The 22,839-nt window shown below is 40.5% G+C and overlaps 1 protein-coding gene across 1 annotated transcript; it reads right to left on the reverse strand.

Moving 5' to 3' along the window:
* Positions 1-19: 19 nt before the first annotated feature.
* ehmt2 (euchromatic histone-lysine N-methyltransferase 2) lies at positions 20-22,816 on the reverse strand. Its single transcript, XM_061759176.1, has 27 exons — positions 22,720-22,816; positions 21,509-21,566; positions 21,270-21,419; positions 20,969-21,192; positions 20,375-20,441; positions 19,228-19,310; positions 18,819-18,890; positions 18,330-18,450; positions 17,862-17,948; positions 13,534-13,670; positions 12,125-12,268; positions 11,729-12,048; positions 8,739-8,972; positions 8,528-8,610; positions 8,321-8,427; positions 7,092-7,214; positions 6,912-7,013; positions 6,163-6,267; positions 5,616-5,770; positions 5,350-5,517; positions 4,762-4,906; positions 4,601-4,678; positions 4,419-4,534; positions 3,612-3,698; positions 3,456-3,534; positions 2,689-2,864; positions 20-643 (listed from the first exon to the last, which is right to left on the reverse strand). Exons 1-27 carry the CDS (start codon positions 22,783-22,785, stop codon positions 466-468), a joined length of 3,465 nt encoding a protein of 1,154 aa, XP_061615160.1. The 5' UTR covers positions 22,786-22,816; the 3' UTR covers positions 20-465.
* Positions 22,817-22,839: the final 23 nt, after the last annotated feature.

The raw sequence follows: 22,839 nt of genomic DNA on the forward strand, positions 1-22,839 counted from the left end.
ACATAACAAGACACAATGGTTGTAGGATTCAATGTGAAAACATGTTCTCCAAATTTATTACTTTACATGTTAAAACATAAAAAAATAAAGTAAAATGCATAACAAATGGATACAATATTCCTCCAATTCAAGCTAGGTCAGAGGTTGTCTGGTTTCCCAGAGTGTAAAAAAAAAAACTGCAGTTTGATTCTTGGCACAACAGAAAATATACAATATGTATTAATGCTCAAGTCAGTTTTGTCAAATGTAAATTGTTCAACAACAAGCACACATTATGTAATCAAAATTGCTATTTCAATATACATAAATGTTTCATGTTGTTTTAGTAAGGAGGAAATGATAACAGGCTTTGCCAAACAACTTGTGGTTTCGGGGGAAAAAATGTATTACTGTGTCACTGAACAGAGTAAAAAGCACCGAACGTTAGAAAACAATATGATATGAAAGACATTTTTATTTCTGTTGTTAAATCCCAGGAATAGTCAACCCACAGTCCGCTCCTGACTCGGGACTGGCCTCCAGTGGAGCCAATCTGCTCTGCTCCAAAGCAATGGCTTCTGCAGAGTGTTTGCATTTCTCCGAGCCACACTGACAGGTAAAGTACTTGCTCTTAATGTCCCAAAAGCGGTCTCCATAGTCAAACCTACGGGAAAATACACATTGTTATGTAATTTATTCAAACACAAGATGCTAACATAGTGGAAACCTGTGGAATATGGTCAGTTGCACAGGTATTATTACATGCTGAATACTTCACCATTACATAACTATTCAATACATGGTAAATACCTTAAAATTTACATTAAACCAAGCACCATTGGCCTATAGCGTAAGGTACTTTTCAGTACTTAAATTAGAAATAACTATAGTCACAAAGGCTTGCATTTTTAAGGATAACTTTCTTCCACCAAGGGATGGAGGATACTCAATTTGATGCAAATATAAAGTTGCAGGATATAGAAGTGATGTAAAATGAATAATAAAAAGAAAAAAGCAGAAAAGTAATAGCAAAAAAAATGGTCATGTGAAAAAAGGTCAGACCATCCATCCATCCATTTTCTGAGCCGCTTCTCCTCATAAGGGTCACGGGCGTGCTGGAGCTTATCCCAGCTATCATCGGGCAGGAGGCAGGAGGCGGGGTACACCCTGAACTGAAACAAACAACCATTCACACTCACATTCACACCTACGGGCAATTTAGAGTTGTCAATTAACAATACCATGCATGTTTTGGGGATGTGGGAGGAAACCGGAGTGCCCGGAGAAAACCCACGCAGGCACGGGGAGAACATGCAAACTCCACACAGGCGGGGTTGGGGATTGAACCCTGGTCCTCAGAACTGTGAGGCAGACGCTCTAACCAGTCAGACCATTTAAACGTAAAATAAATATACAAGCACACAAACCTATCAAAAGTTATCCATTCATCATTTTTTTTAAATTGCATTTATTTGTCATGGATGAGCTGGATCCTATTTCAGCTGACTGGGGAAGAGGTGGGCTACACCCTGGACCGGTCGCCTGTCTATCACAGGGAATATACCAGGCTAGCACTGAAGAACATGCTTGAAAATAAATGTATTATTTTTACATTCAGAAAGCTTGCTTGGCAGCACGGTAAGACTAGTGGTTGGCACGTCTGCCTCGAATGGTTGGAGTCTTGGCTCGGGCCCTCCTGTGTGGAGTTTGTATACTCTCCCTGTGCTTGCCTGGGTTTTCTCGAGGTACTTCCCCTTCCGCCCACATTCCAAAAACATGGACTGTAAATTGTCCACAGGTTGTCGTCCAGACCGGTGCAGTTTGTACTGTGCTTCGCGCCCAAAGTCAGCTCCAGGTCACCTGCAACGCTAATGAGGACAAGCCATCCATCCATCCATCCATTTTCTGTACCGCTTATCCTTATAGCTGGAACCTATCCCAGCTATCTTCGGGCAAGAGGCAGGATACATCCTGAACTGGTCGCCAGCCAATCGCATGGCACATATATACAAACAACCATTCACACTCACATTCAGACATACGGGCAATTTAGAGTCTTCACTCAACCTGCCGTGCATGTTTTCGGGGTGTAGGAGGAGAACCGAGTACCCGGAGAAAACCCACACACAGGCAGGGGGAGAACACGCAAACTCCATACAGGCGGGGACGGGATTTGAACCCCGTTATTGAAAATTGATGGATGGAAAGCATACAAACAGCATGGACCTTAAAATATAAATCATTTAAAATGGGAATTAAGTCGTATATAAAAGTTTGATTCAGACTTTATCCCAAGTTACAGTTTAAAATGTAACATGGAAAATCGAACACTTACATCCAGTGAATCCCATGCATATCTTGCAAACTGAATTTAATCTCATTGGATCACTTTCACTTCTTGAGCTTGTCTTGGATCTTGATGCATTATTTTTTCCATTATTTAGCTATTAAAATTCAAAATTATAGCCCTTTGCTTGTTGATTGTTAAAAATATTAAGAGGTTGGTAGAAGTCTTTGCTCTTGTTATGGTTAACTAACAGTACAGCTGCTGTATTGGATCTCATTACATATTGGCACCAGTGAGTGTGGTTGGGGATGTAATTCCTACAGTATTTCATTTATGGTTGTAATGCCTCTCCATGAAAACAGCAATGAAGACAAAGATGAGAATGTGGGTGTGATGGTGACATCCCTCTCAACACAACTCACCCGAGCTCTTGGCCACTTAGGATGTCTCTGGAGCTGAAGAAGGCGATACGCGGAAATCTCAGGTCCTGGTGCAGCATGAACACACGCACTGGGATGAGGTTAGGGTCACAAAGGTGGTTGATGAAGCGGCTGATGTTGCCATAGTAACGGGCATCAATACAGTACACCTCCCCGTCCTTCGGAGAAAGCAGGATGTGTTAGACATGAATTGAGCAGGATACCTTGTGTGTTAATTAGAAAGCAGTCAGAATAAATCAGCTCATTCATTATTCAACAGATCGTCCATGACAGAAAAAGATTATAATTGTAAATCACCGATAGCAATTCCAGCGCATGTCACTGTTTTAATCATAATAACATCTTTTGTATTTTTGGTCATTATTTTATTTTTTACCTTTCAAGTTGCCTACAGCTGCAACATAAACCTAAATCTGCACAGTATAATCAGCCTTTACAAAGATCCATGAGCTCGGTGTTAATTAAAAAATACGTTCGTTACAGGGGTTCCCTGGTTTACGACAGTTCCGTTTCTATGGTCTCGGAAGACAACGAAGTCTATCACTAACCTATGCTAAAAGTCATAATTACAGTTAATATTTGTATGAAAAACACTTCTAGGCCATAAATATAAAAGAGGGAAATGAAAAATAGAACCTGCAAGTTCATCAAACTCTTCTCAGAACGATGTAGTGAGGAGCAATTGAAAACCATGATAATTAATATTCTGAAATGAATACCTCGCTTAAAGAGTCAATTCAAATGTTTACCTTGTTGTCCAGGTCAAAAAGGTAAGAGTCATCCTCTCTAACATCTGCTTCTGCATCTGAGATCAGCTCGCCCACATATCTGTGTGGAATGAAGATATTTCTACCTCAGGCTATCTATGGCAAAGAGACCGAAGGGAGTGGACAGTCCCCTCTTACTCGCAGATGAAGCTTCCCTGGGGAATATCCTGCAGTGCTCGAACGCCCCAGCCCATCTTCTCTGTCCTGTAGAGCTGGAGGCGAACTCTGAGGGAACGAGAGGAACATTTGGTAGGTTTAATTCAGTGGGTGGAACATGAGGCAAATACGTAAAAATGGTAAAAAATACACAAATAACATAGGCATTATCGTCAGGTTGTACACCGCTTCCTCTAAATTTAATGTTTCTGATCTATGCGTTGCTGTATTCTTCAGTGATGACTGAATTTACACTACCCTTGGGCCACATATGGTGTATTATAATGCATTACTTAGCAGTACTTCTCATCATTAAATTGTACTTGCTTGCATAGAACTTACATATTTAGTATGGCATGCACTCTGGGAGAATCCAATTAGCATCATTTGAGGTTTAACTCACACTTCCCAAAGGACCCTAAAATATATTTTGAAAATCATTAAAAGTCCCCTAAGACCCAACATACACTTACTGGACATTTCATTGGGGACACCTGCAGTGGTTTAAATAATATTTTATATTATTTAATATGTTGCCCTTCTAATTTAGCCTAATAGAAAGAAGATATTAAGATACTAAACAGAAACACCTCCCAGTATGATCCAGTGCTGTTGTAAATGACTCCAAACTACAACCACTGTAATAAATTGTTAAATTATCCTCTGTGATACTTACAATGTCAGTTAAAAGACTTTGTAAAGGGAGCGCTCTTTGATACAATGTTTGTCTATGCAAGAGAATGTGCAGGTTAATCTTGTGGCTGGTGAGTACATATGTTTAATACTTACTTGATGCCAGCCTGTACCACCCTGTTCTTGCATGTGCGGTGACAAGAACAGGCCATGTTGCACTCGAATATAAGGGGAGGTTCAATCTTGTTAAACTCTTGAAGCAACCGTTGATCCTGTTTTTTAAAAAAAATTCCACTAGTTTTGGACCTCAAACCAGACACATTTTGGTTTTGGTTTACCTTGTCATACCAGCAGCGGATGCTGAGCTGTCCACAGAGGCAGTTGCTAGAGGAACAGTCATCTGTGCAGCCGCAGTGCTGAGGAGAGGTGTGACAAGTGTCATCATGCAGTAACTACTTGTAAGCTTGTTTTGGAGCAGAATAGTTGTCAAAAAGATTACCTGTAAATGCGTGATGTTACGGTCTATGTTCATTGCTGATGTTTCACAGTTCTCTGAAACGTATTTGTAGTCTGAAGGACAGCCTTCATCATCTACTGCATTTACACATGGAATGGGAGCGTTCTCATAGCCCTGGGCAATGTCACTGTGACAGTATAGCAATAATAAGTATGCAGGGAAGAAAAATAAAAAAATACAAAGCTACTGCAGATATCTTTTTTTCTAATGCACTGTGTGCATTTTGTATTCAATACAGAGCAGGGATTCAATGTGTATACCGCAAATTGTGTATGCGTGTCCTTAGTGTGTCTGTCTGGCGTCCTGTTTCTATCGTCTGTCTCTAGGGGCACAGTGCCCTCATTTGCCATTCAAACAGCTAAGTAAACATGACAAGCAACAAGTGGACAAGAAAACAAGGATAAAGAATATGACCTATAAATTATTTTTCTTGCTTCCTTGGCTATTTATTTCTGGTACTTCAGTGGTGAAATGTTGAAACAAAATTGTGTTGTCTCTTGAGTTTTTGAATAGAGAGATTAGCTTATTTTCCCTGGTTTCCAGCCCATTTAAAATGTCATCAAGACCAACCTGCATATAATTTTTTCTGTCCTAAGCATGCGATTGGTTATTCCCCGTCGTATCTTCCTGTTGATCTGGAGTGCAACCCATACTGGTGTGTCGGGGCGTGCAAGCGTGAGAGGTGTGTCTCCTTCCCTGTTCATTGTGTCAATATCTGCACCTCTGGAGAGAAACAACCTAAGACAAAAGACACAAGGTCACGTCACTTTTATTTTAAGTCATGTCATTTGGTAACTACACAGTAATGTTGCTAAAACCTGACTGAATTGACTCACGTAACACATTCCAAGTATCCTTCTCTGGCAGCAATGTGGAGTGGCGTGTCACCATGCACGTTTACTGACGCAAGGGAACAACCAGCGTTCAAGACCATCTCTGCGATATCCACATTTCCTGCATACGCTGCCCAGTGGAGACATATATTCAACTCCTAATGGGGAAAGATTAGATTTTAAGTGAAACAATCTTTCTTCATTTATTATTGTTGGTTGTCTCCGTGACAATTGTCACAATGCTGACTACCATCTCACCAACAACTATTTACAATGTTTATTTTAAAACAGTTAATAGTAGGGCCAGATACAGGTGTATGATGCAAATCCGAATTGTAAAACTTGAACCATGCAGTGTAAATAAAGATTTTGATACCTGCTTTTGTATTTGGAGAATTAATTATATAAAGTATAGTATTACTAAAACAGAAACAAAAAGTACATTAGTACAGGACTATTTTATAACACGGCAAGTGCTTTCATGGAGCATTAGCAATATATTTTAAAGCAACGTATGGAAAGTCGCCAGTGTGAGATGATATGAGATCACCTTGTCATTGATGGTGACGTCAGCTCCTCGGTTCAGCAGCACTTTGATCACCTCCACGTGCTTGTGTTCTGCAGCCCAGATGATTGGCGTCCAACCACCGTTGTCCTGAGATGCGCCATGAAAATATGTCAGTGGAGTGTTTTTTATGCACAAGTGACAGCATGCATTTTGAGTAATGTAAGACTCGAGTTTTTTTGGAGGTAGAGGCCAATGAAAAGGTTACAAAAGTGATGGTAGTGGATGTCGATTTAATCTCGTCAAATGCCATTGGGTAATTTGAAAGTAGGCTATAGATTTTTTTCTGATTGCACAATTAGTAAGTACTATGAGCATCCATGAATTTGCCTTTGATGTTCTTTAAGAAAAAGATGATGAAGTGAGAAATACAGAACTGATAAGTGTTTGGAATGAGACAATATATGAAATTATTAAAATCGCTAATGCTTTTGTGTCATTTAAGTGTTTGGTATTTTGGAATTATTAGTTAAAGGGTGTCATTATACTTTGGATTATAATTTGCTATAATTTGATTATTTTATATTTATGGCCTGAATTGCTTTCATACAAATAATTACTTTAATTATGACTTCACTACTGCATTAGTGTAAGGTAGTGATAGACTACCATGCGTTCTAACTTGCATACATAATCGGGTTAGTTCGCCACCATAGTAACGGAACTTTGTCGTCAATCGAGAAGCCTCTGTACTGTATTTGGTGGCTCAGCTGCTATCGTGCCTTTTTGTTTACCTGTGAATTTACATCCACCTGTCCTGTCTCCAGGAGTATGTTGACAATTTCTAGGTTGCCCTGTTTGGCTGCATGGTGGAGCCCAGTATATCCATCCTCTTCCTGAAAAAAAAAACCCACAACATTAAATACATTGACCAAACATGCATATGTTTACTTTAGGAAGCAAAGTATGCTCACAACATTGTAGACACAGGCGCCATTCTGGATCAGGTACCGAGCCACCTGTGTGTGATTGTTGACGATGGCTTCCAGAAGAGGCGTTCTCAGGTCTTTGTCCTGAGCGTCAATTTGTGCACCGGCCTGTCAGTAAAAGATCATCATTTAGTCTAATGCACAAAATGTGGAAAGGATAGATAGGTAAAATGGATAAAATACATTAGATAAAATAGATACAATGTATATAAAAAGTCTACACACTCCGGTTCAAATTAATGGTTTTTCTGATATATAAAATGTTTTTTTAAAAAAACGACCCCAAAATGAAGAATTTCTAAACTTTTACCACCATTATACAACTCAATTAAAATTTTTTTTTAATGCTTTCGAAAGGGGAATAAAAACAAACAACTGAGATAATGTGAGACAAGTGTGCACACCCTCTTGTAACTAACCAATCACCTATAAACTCTGGTTTATTGGGAGTCAGCACACACCTGCCACCATTTAAAGTGCCTCTAATTACCTTTCAGATGTTCTAGTAGGTTTTCTTCTGACAGATTTTTCTCACGGTTTCAAAATTTAGCAAAAAGACCCTTGAAATCTCCCAAACACATGGGAAAATGCCTTATTGTCCGATGAAACCGAGATTGTACTCTTTGGTCATAATTCCAAAAGGTATGCGTGCTGCCAACAAAACACTGCTCCCCACCAAAAGAACATAATACCTACAGTACAGTGAGGCATAGTGGTGGCAGCCTCATGGTTTGAGGCTGTTTCTCTTCAACTGGAAATGGGGCCTTCGTCAAGGTGGGGAGAATTATTAACAGTTACAAATACCAGTGAGTGTTAGCACAAAACCTTTTGGCTTCAGCTAGAAAGAAAGAATAAAACAGGTAAAGCCAACCAGAACAACTGAAATGTATTTTGGGGTTAATCAGAGAGACTTAAATGGTGGCTGGTGAGTGCTGACTGCCATTTAAGATGAGTTTGAATGTGATTGGTTAATTCTGAATACAGCCACACATAAGTTATACACCAATTTGTACAATGGTGTGTAGACTTCTTATATCCACTACAGATATATATACCTGTAGACAGACAGACAGATATTTATTTATCCACAAGGGAAAATCCCTGTTCTACTAAATAAGTATTTTTGTAGACACAGGAATAAATATTTTAAAAAATAAATAAATAATTGTATTTAAAACAGAGAGTAGAGACCCTGTAATAATGGCCTCACTCACCTGCAGAAGTATATAGCAGACTTCCAACAGACCTCTTTGAGCGGCAGCATGCAGAGCAGAGCGCCGGTTCTGAGAGTCAGGCTGGTATGTGGGATCAATGCCCTCCACTTGGATAAACAAATTATACACGTAACATTCACTTGTATTAAGAAGTATCGAAACCCTTATACAAGTTTACTATATGTTGACAGGATATTTGCAACTGACTTAACATGAGCAGAACTCTCTGCACTTCGCCTTGTTTGGCAGCAGGGTAGAGCTGACGGGGGTGGAACCTCAGTTTCTTTCTCCTGGAGGGTGGGGGGAAGAACAAGTTTATGTATTTTAGTTGTTTTTGTTGTTTGTTTTTTTTTACAATGCCAACAATAATCTCTATATAATTCTTGCTGATAGAGTAATACTGTACTTGAAGGCAAACCTTTCGGTATCCTGTGTGAGAATAGCCTTTTGTAGAGCCGCCCTACTGGGTCCTGGTGGAAGAGCACTGGGGCTAACAGGCTTCCCATTTGGCATACACACAGACGGCCCGACGCTGTCCACTCCCTCCTCAGGAGGGGGCACGGTGGTGGCGGATCCAGTTGAGGGCACAGGTTGGGCCGGTTGCTGTTGCTCCACTGTTAATGTCGCCATTCCATGGCTGCGCATACGTGCACTGGTGAAGGCAGTTGATGGTAAGAAGTACTGTATATATGAAAAGAATTTTTTTTTTCAAATCAAGTAGATGACCAAAATGTAATAATTTTCCAATTTGTAGGCAATATTTTTTTCAGAGGGCAGCTACAAAGAAACAACCATATGCACAGTATTTGGAATGTGGGAGGAACCTAGAGAACCTGAAGAAAACCCACACAAGAACAGTGTGAACAAACTCCAAAGAGGAAGGCTGGAGCTGGGATTCAAACCTGCCTCAGAACTATGAGAAAGACGTGCTAACCCCTAATACACAGTGCTGGCCGATACAGAAACCATCCATCCATCCATTTTCTACCGCTTATCCGAGGTTGGGTCGCTGGGGCAGTAGCTTTAGCAGGGACGCCCAGACTTCCCTCTCCCTAGCCACTTCATCCAGCTCTTTCCGGGGGATCCCGAGGCGTTCCCAGGCCACCCGAAAGACATAGTCTCTCCAGCGTGTCCTGGGTCGTCCCCGGGGTCTCCTCCCGGTGGGACATGACCGGAACACCTCATCAGGGAGGACACGGTCGACTCCCTGAGGGACACGGTCGAAGTCCACAAAACACATGTAGACTGGATGGGCGAACTCCCATGCACCCTCGAGGACCCTGCCAAGGGTGTAGAGCTGGTCCACTGTTCCACGGCCAGGACGAAAACCACACTGCTCCTCCTGAATCTGAGATTCGACTTCCCGACGCACCCTCCTCTCCAGCAACCCTGAATAGACCTTACCAGGGAGGCTGAGGAGTGTGATCCCCCTGTAGTTGGAACAAAGCCTCCGGTCCCCCTTCTTAAAAAGTGGGACCACCACCCCAGTCTGCCAATCCAGAGGCACTGTCCCCGATGTCCACGCGATGTTGCAGACGCGTGTCAACCAGTACAGCCCCACAACATCCAGAGCCTTTAGGAACTCCGGGCGAATCTCATCCACCCCCGGGACCTTGCCACCGAGGAGCTTTTTAACCACCTCGGTGACCTCAACCCCAGAGTAGGAGAGCCCGCCTCAGAGAACCCAGACTCTGCTTCCTCATGGGAAGGCGTGTCGGTGGAATTAAGGAGGTCTTCGAAGTATTCTCTCCACCGACTCACAACGTCCCGAGTCGAGGTCAGCAGCGCCCCATCCCCACTATACACAGTGTTGGTGCTGCACTGCTTTCCTCTCCTGAGACACTGGATGGTGGACCAGAATTTCCTCGAAGCCGTCCGGAAGTCTTTCTCCGTGTCCTCACCGAACTCCTCCCATACCGGGTTTTTGCTTCTACTTGCCAGTGAGTTAAATTTAATACCCTTTAAAACCTTATCAATATTTTGTAAAACCAACACAACATTGATTTCCTTGTTGACAATAAAGATCGTATTGCTATTGGGAAATCAATTTATTTGATACCCATAAAGTTGTACTCATTACTGCATCTCTGGAAATGTATACCTTTAATACATTTTAATGGCCTTGTTTTTTTCCTTTTCATTCATTACCTTTTGCTATTTTAAAAACCCCACAGACACCTAGCATAGAGTATAATCAGATTCCAATAATACAGGTCGTAGTAGTGTTTAATAATAAAAACATTCTACACCTAATGCCTTATCTTAAATTGTTGACTAATGTTGCAAATGTTGCTTATTATTGTTGGTCTAGCTACTCAACATTACAAAACAATTATCACCCACATCTGGACTTAACAGGCATCGGGTATAGGATAGCCTACTTACATTATTGTTGTGGTTGTTGTTTCTTTTAAAACGCTCTTGATTGTTTTTTTGTTCCTTCATATTTTTCTTCATTGAATTGAAATGACCTGCTCTGTCATAGACAATGGTCTGATCACCGCAACAGGCACAGGCACAGCTACAGCTACCAGTTCCTCTTTAGGGACAATGAAAGTCAGAACTCTGAGCTTGAGACAACGTAACCCCAAAGTTGAGCGCTCCCAGCTCTTCTCAGCTGAAACTAAATATCGCTGGTGTCGGGCAGAAACCATGTATCTCCAAAACTATCACTTTTCAGTAAACCAAAAAAAACGGCATGTTTGTTGAGCCGTTGCATCATCAAAAAGAGCTGATCATTTTCAACACTATATTGGTCACTAATTTGTAAAAATAACATACCAACGTGGGGACTGACCAATAGTATTGATTTGTGAAAAAATATTAAACTGACCAAATTTAGACAAAGTTTTGGCCCAACGCCAGCGATAGCTTACTGTTTATGTGAGTAGCAGATAGCATGAAATCAGTCATGCCGATGACATTCATCAGACTTTTCAAGTTGGTGATCCGACTTCAAAGGTAGGGGGTTCTGATTAAAATTCTGACTCTGAGCTCAGCAATTTTGACATTGTAAAACTTGAACACACCATTAGTTGTAGCACACAAACAACAGGCTTTCAATGCGCACTCCAAAGTACCGGTAAATTAGTGTAACTACTAACAGAAACTTACTCCACTGATTTTAACAAACTGCTTTTCTGATATCATTCTTTCACTTTACCTCACAACAACATGATTTTATTCTTATTAGTGGGACTTTATTCCTGGAAATAATCTCGAATATGTGACTTTTTCTTTTCTATTTTACTGTGGATCTAATAGTTCTTCGTTGTTATAAACAGACAAATGTCACCATGTTCTAAAAAAAGAACTGTGACCGCACAGAAAATCTTGAAGGTCCGACAATTATGCATTCAAGCTAGGTTAACCTTAGCCAAACCAGTGAGCCTATTCATGGAATCTTACCTGACGGGCCTTTCAGGCATCTTCCCGTCTTTCATCCCTCCAGTGGAGGCAGTGAGAGAGGGCGCCGTAGGGACAGACGGCGGTAGAGACGGTGTTGTGGTGGAGGATGCTGACATGGTGACGACCATGGTTGCAGAAGCTGTTGCTGAGCTGAATGAAGGGATGGTGACCTCTTGAGCCTCAGTGGCATCCTCACCACAGTGGGGACAGAAAAGCATTCCACCATTTGTCCTGCTCCGCCCACCACTGAGTACCGTCACACACCCTCGATGGAAGCGGTGGGCGATGCGCTGGTCCGGACAGCACTCGAGGAATGTTCCCTTGAAGAAGAAAATAGTTGTGAACATGTACAAATAAATAAACGTGATTTAAGGATAAAAGCAGGTGGCGACTTACTGCTATGCAAAAGAAGCCACAACCAGGGCAGCAGTGGTGTTTCACCATGTGTGAGCGATGGGTGTCACAAAGCACCATAAGTGGCACCCGGCTAGAGGGCCGCATGGTCTCTCCTTTGGTCGTCACATTGGTGCAAGCCCTCAGCTGCCAGATTAAACAAAAGAAAGACAATTAGAAAGCTAGCTAAGTGAAAATACAGTGAGTTACAGAAAACGGGTTAGGCTATGTTCCCAGCCACCATGGCAGCCCCACTTCAGGCCCCTGTGGGCAAAATGGGATGGTTGTGAAACAACGTGGGGGAACGGGATGTGCAAAAGTGACAGGCCATGATTGCCCAGCCAGATTTTCAAACTGTCAAAATTTGCCACGGCAGTCACCGTGCGGGTGAGAAACCTACTCCGCCTAGTAAAACATGGTGATACTGAGAGAGAGAGAGTGAGAGAAAGAGAGAGAGAGACAGAGAGAGAATAATGGACTCTCTCTGAGTAAGAATTTTGAGTTTTTATGTGAATGAAATATTTTTTATTGGGTCTGATTTTTCCAAAAGCGCATTTGTCAAGTTACACACTTGATGTTGGATGAGAAGGCCTGGCTCAAAGTCTTCGCTTTAATTCATCCAATTGGGCGTTGAGGTCAGGATTGTGCAGGCCAGTCAAATTTCAACATATCAAACTCTCTCATCCATGTCTTTATGAACCTTGATTTGTACACTGATGCACAGTCACGTTGGAACAGGAAGGGGACATCTCCAAACTGTTCCCACAAAGTTGTAAATGTCCAAAATATTAGCCCCTGAGCTCCATTGAAAGGAACTCTAAATGCTTCAGGATACTGAGAGATTTTGGAGAGTCAAGCAGTTTAGGATTACCCTTTCTTGTTCCAACATGTCTGTGCACCAGTGCACAAAGCAAGGTCCATAAAGACATGGATGAGAGAATTTGGTATGGATGAACTTGACTGGCCCGCACAGAGTCCTGACCTCAACCCGATAGAACACCTTTGGGTTGATTTCGAGTGGACACTGATCCAGGCCTTCTTGTCCAACATCAGTGTGTGACCTCACAAATATGCTCCTGGAAGAATGGGCAAAAATACCCATAAACTCACTCCTAAACCTTGTTGAAAGCCTTCCCACAAGAGTTGCAGCTGTTACAGCTACAAAGGGTAGGCCAACATCATATTAAACCATATGGATTTAGAATGGCATATCACTTAAAATCATCTGACTCAAGCTAGGTGAGCGAATACTTTTGCCAATGTAGTGTATGTACATACAAGTCCCATTCAAATTGCTCAACAAACAACATTTTACTGTGCCAACATAAACACAAGGAGGAGGTCGTTCTCATGTTCATCCTGGACATGTAAATAATTGAATCACTGAATATCACAAAAAGGTTGACACAAACCTCTCCATTGCTGCTCTCAGTGGCCATACACTGTCTGCTGACACGGTGGTTGATGCTGTCAACACATGGTGCCTCCATTCTGCAGCTGCAAAGGGGAAGCTCCTCCAGCCGCTCTGTGTCCCCTCCATCGCTTCCCTCTGCAACAGACAAAGACATAATCATTTATTACTTTTACTCAAAGCCTTAACCATTGTATTATTATTAATGAATTCATAATTCCGCACGTAGATGAAACAAGGTCTGACCGATTCCAAAACGATTAAAAGTTCCATTTTGCTTCACATCTTGAACTTGATCATGTGACAAATCACAGCATTTTGAGTAAGTTTCATCTCAGGAATCTTGTCTAATAAGATTCAATTTGGAATGCAAGAATTCTACATATGTGTCAGCAGTCTAAAGTCCCAATATTTCCAAGTAAGCTTGCATTTTGATTACCAGTTCTGCATCACTGACACCGTACTCCCCCCCCCCCAATAGTTTTGACTATCTTTGTGCTGAATCTCCCTTTTGTAAACCAACCACTCAGTTCAGCTTTTGCTATGCTTTGTGGCTATAGCTACAACGATACTTGCTGTATGTATAGCAAATTCAGCATGTGTGTGTGTAATATTAATTCGAGAGGTACAGCTAAGTAAAAGAGAATATCATGGAAAACTTAATTGTTTGCGTAGTTTATTTTAAAAGGTGTTTATTAATTATATAGATTTACAACACATTTATTTAGATATTTCTATTTCTCATGAAAACTAACATTCACCTTCTCAAGATAATAGAATATTACATAAGAAACAATGATATTTATTTTTACTATAGAACGTAAGTAGGAAATGGTGCTCTGGAAAAGTTTTTTCCTGTGTGTTTAATCATCTATTTTCTATACCACCTCTCCTCAAGCGGGTGAGCTTAAGCCTATCCCAGCTCACTTCGGATGAGAGGCAGGGTACACCCTGGACTGGTTGCCAGCCAATTGCAGAGTCTTCTGTTAAATTAACATGCATATTTTGGAAAGTGGGAGGAAGCCAGAGTACCCAGAAAAAAATCCACACAAGCAAAGGAAGGACATGGAAACTCCACACAGAAAAGCCTAAGGCAAGAACCCAAAACCTCTGAACTGTGAAGGCCCATTTTACACTGCACTTGCTCAGTGTGAGAGAACGACGATGGCAATGGTGGTGAAGCCATCCCATATTTGGAAATGGTGATGTAACAGCCTAGAGGGAAGTCAGGAGGCTTTCCCCACTCAGTGGACCACACTTGGTAATATATTTTTGTTATTGTTGTAAAAGAAAGAACAAAAGCCTTAACTACTTTTTACTACTAAGGAGAAGGTGACGCAGCAGCAAAAAAAATAAAATAAAATTAAAAAAAGCCTCCCGCAGAGACGTCTTGGTATATAATTTTTCTATTGACCCAAAGTTCGGGATAGTGGGACACCGTAATTATTATGCCTTCCTCCATTTCTCCCTTGCCGTTTACATTGCAAGTCCGCCAAAATAGCACTCAGAAATCACTCCGCCAGCCCCGCTCACATTGGAGGAGCTTTTTGACGTCACCGCGTCAACGCTCACGATAAGAAAATTTTTCTATCTGATGACGCGACGCTGAGTATCAGACGCCCTCTCCATTGACGCAACGCTCGGCGTCATGTCAAAACGCACTGACACCCCCTCAACACACACACACACACACACACAGTGAATGGGAAAGTCGAGGGCATCAGATGCTTTGCCAAGTGCAGTTTGAAAAGGCCTTGTACAAAAAAAAAAAGTACAAACCCTACACCTGCCATTGGTCACCGTGCTGCCAGTGTGTTTAATAAAACTGTGTAATACTTGAATTTCACCTTTTCAGGTGAACCACTGAAATAATGAACTTTTCCATTATATTCTAATTTACTGTGATCCACCTGTATAATTAATTAAATATAATTATTTGTATATATTACTATATTATCATTATATAATTTTTATAATAAATACAAAAAAAATACTTAAATTAAAATTTCCAGGTGCAAACAATAATTGTACAACACAATAATCTAAAAACCCAATTCCAATGAAGTTGGGACGTTGTGTTGAACATAAATAAAAACAGAATACAATTTGAAATGTGGACTTGTCGGACCACAGAACACTTTTTCACTTTGCATCAGTCCATCTTAGAACAGCTCGGGCCCAGAGAAGCCGGCGGCGTTTCTGGGTGTTGTTGATAAATGGCTTTTGCTTTGCATAATAAAGTTTCAAGTTGCACTTACGGATGTAGCGCCGAACTGTATTTACTGCCATTGGTTTTCTGAAGTGTTCCTGAGCCCATGTGGTGACATCCTTTAAACATTGATGTCGGTTTTTGATGCAGTGCCGCCTGAGGGATCGAAGGTCACGGGCATTCAATGTTGGTTTTCGGCCTTGCCGCTCACATGCAGTGATTTCTCCAGATTCTCTGAACCTTTTGATGATATTATGGACCGTAGATGATGAAATCCCTAAATTCCTTGCAATTGTACGTTGAGGAACATTGTCCTTAAACTGTTCGACTATTTTCTCACGCACTTGTTCGCAAAGAGGTGAACCTCGCCCCATCTTTACTAGTGAAAGACTGAGCAATCCAGGGAAGCTCGTTTTATACCCAATCATGGCACCCACCTGTTCCCAATTAGCTTGTTCACCTGTGGGATGTTCCAAACAGGTGTTTGATGAGCATTCCTCAACTTTCTCAGTCTTTTTTGCCATCTGTCCCAGCTTTTTTGGAACGTGTTGCAGCCATAAAATTCTAAGTTAATGATTATTTGCGAAAAACAATCAAGTTTATCAGTTTGAACATTAAATATCTTGTCTTTGTAGTGTATTCAATTAAATATAGGTCGAACATGCTTTGCAAATCATTGTAGTCTGTTTTTATTTATGTTTAACACAACGTCCCAACTTCATTGGAATTGGGTTTGTATAAGAATGAATGGAGGTCTGAGTGTAATACTTGAGTTAGCTAAAAATGAAAATTATCATTTAAAATTTCTGACCGACATGAATTTAACATAGACTTTTTGTCAACCATCATTTCAAACCCAAATTAGACTATCGGTATCTGTGACTTCAGTTGTGATGTTCAATATTGTTTCTTATCATATTTTTATTTCGCTTTCTAAGATGTTTCATGTTATCATGAATAAGGAGAAAACTACAGAAATGTGAAATGCTTCTAACAGCGTACAATCCCATAACACAAGACATGACAACTAGAGCTGGGTATTGTTAAGAACCTCATGATTCAGTTTCGATTCTTTAGGTTCTAAATCCATTCGATTTTGATTCTTAAGGTTGTAATTCCATTTGATATTGACTTAAACGTTTTGATGTCAATTCAGTAAGACGTAGCAATACACATATAGAGTACCTGTCGACAGTTTTTAAAAGATTTATTTTCAGGCCCATGTGAACGAACATATTTGATATTGTCACATCACATTTTTTATCAATAAAACATCTGACTTTATTTTTTTATTTTTTTGCACAATATGTGCCCTGTGGAGGTGGCACGGTGGGTGACTGGTTAGAGCGCCTGCCTCACAGTTCTGAGGATAGGAGTTCAATCCCCGGCCCCGCCTGTGTGGAGTTTGCATGTTCTCTCCGTGCCTGCGTGGGTTTTCTCCGGGCACTCCGGTTTCTTCCCACATCCCAAAAACATGCATGAATTGGAGACTCTAAATTGCCCGTAGGTGTGAATGTGAGTGTGAATGATTGTTTGTTTATGTGTGCCCTGCGATTGGCTGGCAACCAGTTCAGGGTGTACCCCGCCTCCTGCCCGAAGATAGCTGGGATAGGCTCCAGCACTCCCGCGACCCTAGTGAGGAGAAGCGGCTCAGAAAATGGATGGCTGGATGGATGGATGTGCCCTGCGATTGGCTAGTTGAATGGATGGATGGAATAATTTGTTTGTGCTTTATACAAAAGTAAAAAAACAGTTTTGTATAAGCAGTTTTCTAAAAGCATTGAAAAAGTAAAGTGCATGGAAACTTAAATATTTCTTTCCGCTTGGAAATTGGGATGAAGTACTTTTCTCTATTTCCTGTGTTCCGGAATTATACAGAAATCCAAATTGATCAGAAACTTCAGATTTGAAAGTTTAAGGCGTGGGTACCGTTCCCGCTTGCGTTGGTCACTATTTTGTTGTTGTTTGGTCAAACGCTGTCTCAACGTGACTCACATACTGGTGAGGAGTTGAATAAATTCAGAGCATTTGCTGAATCGATATAGAATTGGTGGGAGAGAAGTGTGGTGCATCAATTAATCAATATTTTTACCCACCTCTAATGACAACTACAAACCTACCATGATGAGGTGACAGTGTCAGGCTGTCAGCAGCAGCGATATTCAGCGCATCTAAAGGAACTTCTGTGTACTCAGCGGACATTCCAGCTGAAACCAATAAAAAGGACACATCACAATGAGGCTGTTGTTCATGTGATATTCTTGGGAGACATCACAAAACACTTAAAAACAGGTCAAGTCCCAAATGTGAGGTTGCTATAGCCTGAAACAAATTTTTTTAATGATCCTCACATAATTGCTTGTGTAAACAACACAAAAACAAAAATCATAGCAAGTTTTGGTATTGAGTTAGGCATCAGTTACTGCAATGTTTATGAATAGACTACTATCAAATTAAAAATAATTTTGTCATTAAGGAAACATTTTACTGTTGATCAGTGTTAATGTATTGATATAAGGAACAGATTTAATTTCAAGAAGAGTGTTTTTACGGTGATCAGTGTATTAGACAATGCTTAGGTCACTCACCTCCGACTGTCTCCAGCACATCAGAGCTGATTCTATCTTTCGCCTGATCTGCCTGTTTCCATGGAAACTCTCGAGACTTGCTCTGAATTAGTGTGTCTCTCTGTACTTCAGAATCTGATCCCTGAGAAGAATGTTACATATGATTAGACAGTTGCAATGTACATCATGTACGTTCTCATCAGCATTCTCAAAATTGAATTTTTAAATCCTGAACTACAAAGTCTGGCTCGTGACATTTAAAAAAAAAAAAGCCATGCCTGAAAGTAGACACCAGAATTTGATCAAATTTGGTCGAGACAGAATTGTGAACAAGACAAAGCCTATAACCCCAGAACTATACAAGAGTAGTATCTTATATCGGTGTAAAATAGAAGTGTCAGTGATGTCTTGCACAATTCGTATTTATTGTCTAAGGTATTTAGTTTTCAAGTGTACCAACAGTTAAGGAACAGTAATAAGTTAATACCAAGGAGAACAAAAGTCACTCACATGATTTGACATGATCACTGATCCCTCTGTGTCTTCAACATGCCGCCTTGCTGCTCCGTCAGCATCTTCAAACTATAAACCGAAAGCAATCAATGATTATCACATAATTAGATGCACGAATCATTCATCAAAGAAAAATACTACCACAAGGTGCTCATACTTGCATATGTGTTGGTACCATAAAGATAAACATGACAGTTACTTACTTATCTTTCATTTTACCATGAAAATTAAATTATAGAAGAACACAGTATCATTGATCCATTTTTTTTTTTTCTAGACTTTGGACGAGAGGTGGGTAAACCAAGGACAATTCGCAAACTAGTCACACTTTTGAAATGTCAGAGGAGACAGAACACCACTGAAGTCAGGTACAATTTTTGTGTTTCGCTTTCCATCTTCAACTTACCGCTTTTTGCATGTTGTCAGAAAAGCTCTCCCACTTCTCAGGAGAGCTGGCAGATAAATTGCCAAGTTTTCTCTTTTTTGCAACTGTCAAGAAAGTGACATAACTTTCATTATTATTATTATGTCATAATGACATAGCAACACAAACACAGGTTTAATTTTTAAAGGGGCGATATGCTCGTTGCTATCCGGTTGCTTGTGTGCGGTGACTGTGCCAGCTGCTACAAGTGTGGTTTAGGGTGATTTCTTTAACACTGACAAGCCAATACAGTGATGGACATTCATGAATTTTAATCCCTGACACAGTGAAATACAGCGGAACCTCTAGATTCAAACGTTCCCGAGGTTGTACTGTTTTAGATTGATATGAAAAAGGTGGTGCACACGTCGAGGTGTACCACTGACTTATGGATGAACATTCCAAATCAAAGATGGTACCACAAATATTCTCAGTTAATGTAGGTTTTAGCCCGTGAATTTCATCCACTTTATGTTTCAATTACATTTTCAGTAAACAATACAAAATCATGAGTGACTTTTAAAACACCCTGGCCTGTATTTATATATATTTTTGGGTATTGTTTGTGTGTGACAGCAGCCTCTTGAAAAGGTAATTTCGGCCCTCTGTATGTTGCACATATACTGAGGACGGCGGACAATACCACACCATACCATTCCATTTTCAGGCTCGAAAGTTGTAAAATTGTCAGAATTCGAATCAGTGTTGTAAGAAAAAAATGTCAAGTGCATGTTTATCTTATTTGTGAAGCCACTACAATATGGTACCAGTGATGGCAAAGAGGATAAGTCTGAAGATGACAGTAGAAAACAAAATAAGGATGGAAGGTATGTTGCGTATGAGTAGTTCCATTGTTTCCTATGGGGAAAAACATTCTAAATTTAACTAGTCTACAAAGACTACACTGATCAATACTTTGCCACTTATGAAACATGAACCATTGCATTAATGTGATTTCTCAAAATACATATGACGTATAACACGTCATATGTCATAATATCAATATGAATGAGCATAATAGTTTGAGAACAAATGACACTGTACATTGTATGGGAGATAAATACCTCAAAGTAATCTCAATACAGAATAACCTATAGATAATTATTTTACAATGATTAAAGACACAGACCAGTTTCGGTGTCAGAGGATGACCCAGATGGAGTCACAGGTGCAGCAGGTGTGTCAGTTTGACTTCTCTGTATAATAAAAGTAGTTAGTGGCAAAAACACTAATAAAATATAACAATAATATTCCACAAATGTAATCTCTTTGTTTTAATATTGGCTATAATCAAAAAGACATATTTCAAGTGTATAACTCAGTTACATAGTTGTCAAATACTTGATAACCAACATACAGGCGGTCCTTGGGTTACAACAGTCTCAATAGACGACAATTGAAGGTGACAAACTGCATGCAATGAACTATTTTGCGCGGCGGCGTATGAATACGTTGTCACGCGGCACAAGGTGTGTTCAGTTACCACCGTACTTGGATTTTCATTGGATTGATTTTTTTTATGGCCAAAAAGTGGTTTCAATCAAATATATACTGTAATTATGACTTTACTTCTGTTTTAGCGTAGGTTACTGATAGAGATTATGCCACGTTCCGACTTACGTACAAAATTGGATCCACCACCTTCGAAAGAACAGAACTCTGTCGTAAACCGAAGACCACTCTTTATTTCCTATCACACTTAATGTACTGAAAACAGATTTACCTGCATTGGTGGTAGCCGGGTCATTGTTTTACGTGCCCGATGGATTTTGGGTGGATCCGATAAGACAGAGGGAGAGGAGGAAGATGGAGGTGGAGATGGCAGGACAGGTTTACTACTAACAGGCCCAGAAACACTCATCTTTGCTCGGCCTGGGGACAGCGTCAAAGATGTAGAAGCAGAGGAAGACAACAAGGAGGTCACTGGTGCGGCTTTGACTCCATATCCTGTAAGGGAGAGGTCAAAGTTAGTACCAAGGGATGTTAATAAAGGACATTTTGGACATGCAGAAGCAATATATCACCGGCAGCTGGTTTGTTAAGTGGGGAGGGGGCTCCATCCTCCCCATCTTTGGGTGCATCCCTTCCAAGCTGCTGAGAACTCAACACCTGAGTTACCCCACCCGCTGGCTCCGTTTTTCTGGCAGAGGTATCCATGGCGACATCTGTATTATCTGAATGGAAAAGGTCATTTATTGAAACAAATACAGTATGTATCCACCTCTTGCACACACTGAGAAAATGAACTAAACCGGAGACATACCGTGCTTGATGTGACTTGCCCCAGCAATAGACTCTGAGACATTTCCTTCTAGAGACTCCTGGGAAATAAACAATACACAAGCCATGAATTTATATATTTATCTATGTTTGATATTGGGGAATAATATGGGGAAATATCAGGGTTTTTTTTCCTTTAATGGTGTTCTAAAAGTTATAGGTCACATTAATGGTGGAAAACGTTTTGAAATGATTTATCTTGGTCTATTTTTTTTTTTATCACAAAAACCTAGCATTTGAGCAGGGTTATGGAGTATTTTCATATCCACTGTACCAAAAGGATATCATGCTTTATATTTTTGAATACCTCCTATTTGTGTATTTCGTCTTTAACCAGCTACAGGATTTACACAGTACTATAAACTATTCATAAATCGTGCACATTATACAGTAGTTATTCTTCATATGTAAGGCCCGAAGGTGTTTACATGACATGCACTTGCTACATACATAGACATTATCCCGTCAATATAAGCAAAATGAAGACGCCATATCACCGCAGCGACCAAAAAAAAGTTCAGTAATTAAAATTGCAAAAATATAATTGCGTTGACTTCTCCATCCATCCATCCATTTACGATGCCGCTTTTCCTCACAAGGGTCGCGGGAGCGTTGACTTCTCTTAGTTTCTATTTCAACCAATGACTGGCCGGCTTAGTGTTTACGTCAAATGCCGCCATCGGTAAAGCAGCGCATTCATTACAATTGAGCAAAACAAAAGGACTTGAGCAATAGTGCACAAAAGCAACATAGTTAAGTTGAAAACATGAATAGAAAACATTGTAAAATACACAATTAGGCCACGTTTGCCTTGGATTGTGTGTTTCAACCAGCTCAAAAGACTTGGCAATTTAAAACCAATGCAACAGATTTGCTTGAATTAAATCATAACGTGACATGTAATGGAAGAAGTAGACGATCGAGACAGTACGACAAAAACCATCATTGATGAACGGAAACATACATTGCAGTGCAGTTATCTTAAATACAGCATTGTTACAAGCTAACAATCACAATTGCTAGCAATTTAGCACAACTTGAAAGCAAACAGCTCCTGTAAATCTGTAACCGACACATAAAACGCTGCCATATTCTGACACCACTACACTTTTCGCCTCATGTTTCGCTACGCGTGACAGTACGTTTTCAAATTTATGAATGTTATATGCAGGCGTAATGTGTGTTTTTTACGACCTTTGTCGCTGGCTCAGATGCCGACATGTTTCCAAGGAGCGTCGACAAACGAGAACGTGAACACATACGTGTTGAGAACGTGTTTACGTCACGCACAAGGACCCGCCTCCGTTACCCGAC

The sequence above is a fragment of the Phyllopteryx taeniolatus genome, chromosome 21, assembly GCF_024500385.1.
Source record: "Phyllopteryx taeniolatus isolate TA_2022b chromosome 21, UOR_Ptae_1.2, whole genome shotgun sequence".
Classification (NCBI taxonomy): Eukaryota; Metazoa; Chordata; class Actinopteri; order Syngnathiformes; family Syngnathidae; genus Phyllopteryx; species Phyllopteryx taeniolatus.

Excerpts from the sequence above, each read along its gene's own strand:
- ehmt2 (XM_061759176.1), bottom strand. The coding sequence starts at position 22,785 with ATGTGTTCACGTTCTCGTTTGTCGACGCTCCTTGGAAACATGTCGGCA. Across the intron at positions 21,193-21,269 it reads ACTTAACAAACCAGCTGCCG|GATATGGAGTCAAAGCCGCA; the intron begins GTGATATATTGC and ends TCTCCCTTACAG. Across the intron at positions 4,679-4,761 it reads GTAACATCACGCATTTACAG|CACTGCGGCTGCACAGATGA; the intron begins GTAATCTTTTTG and ends ACCTCTCCTCAG.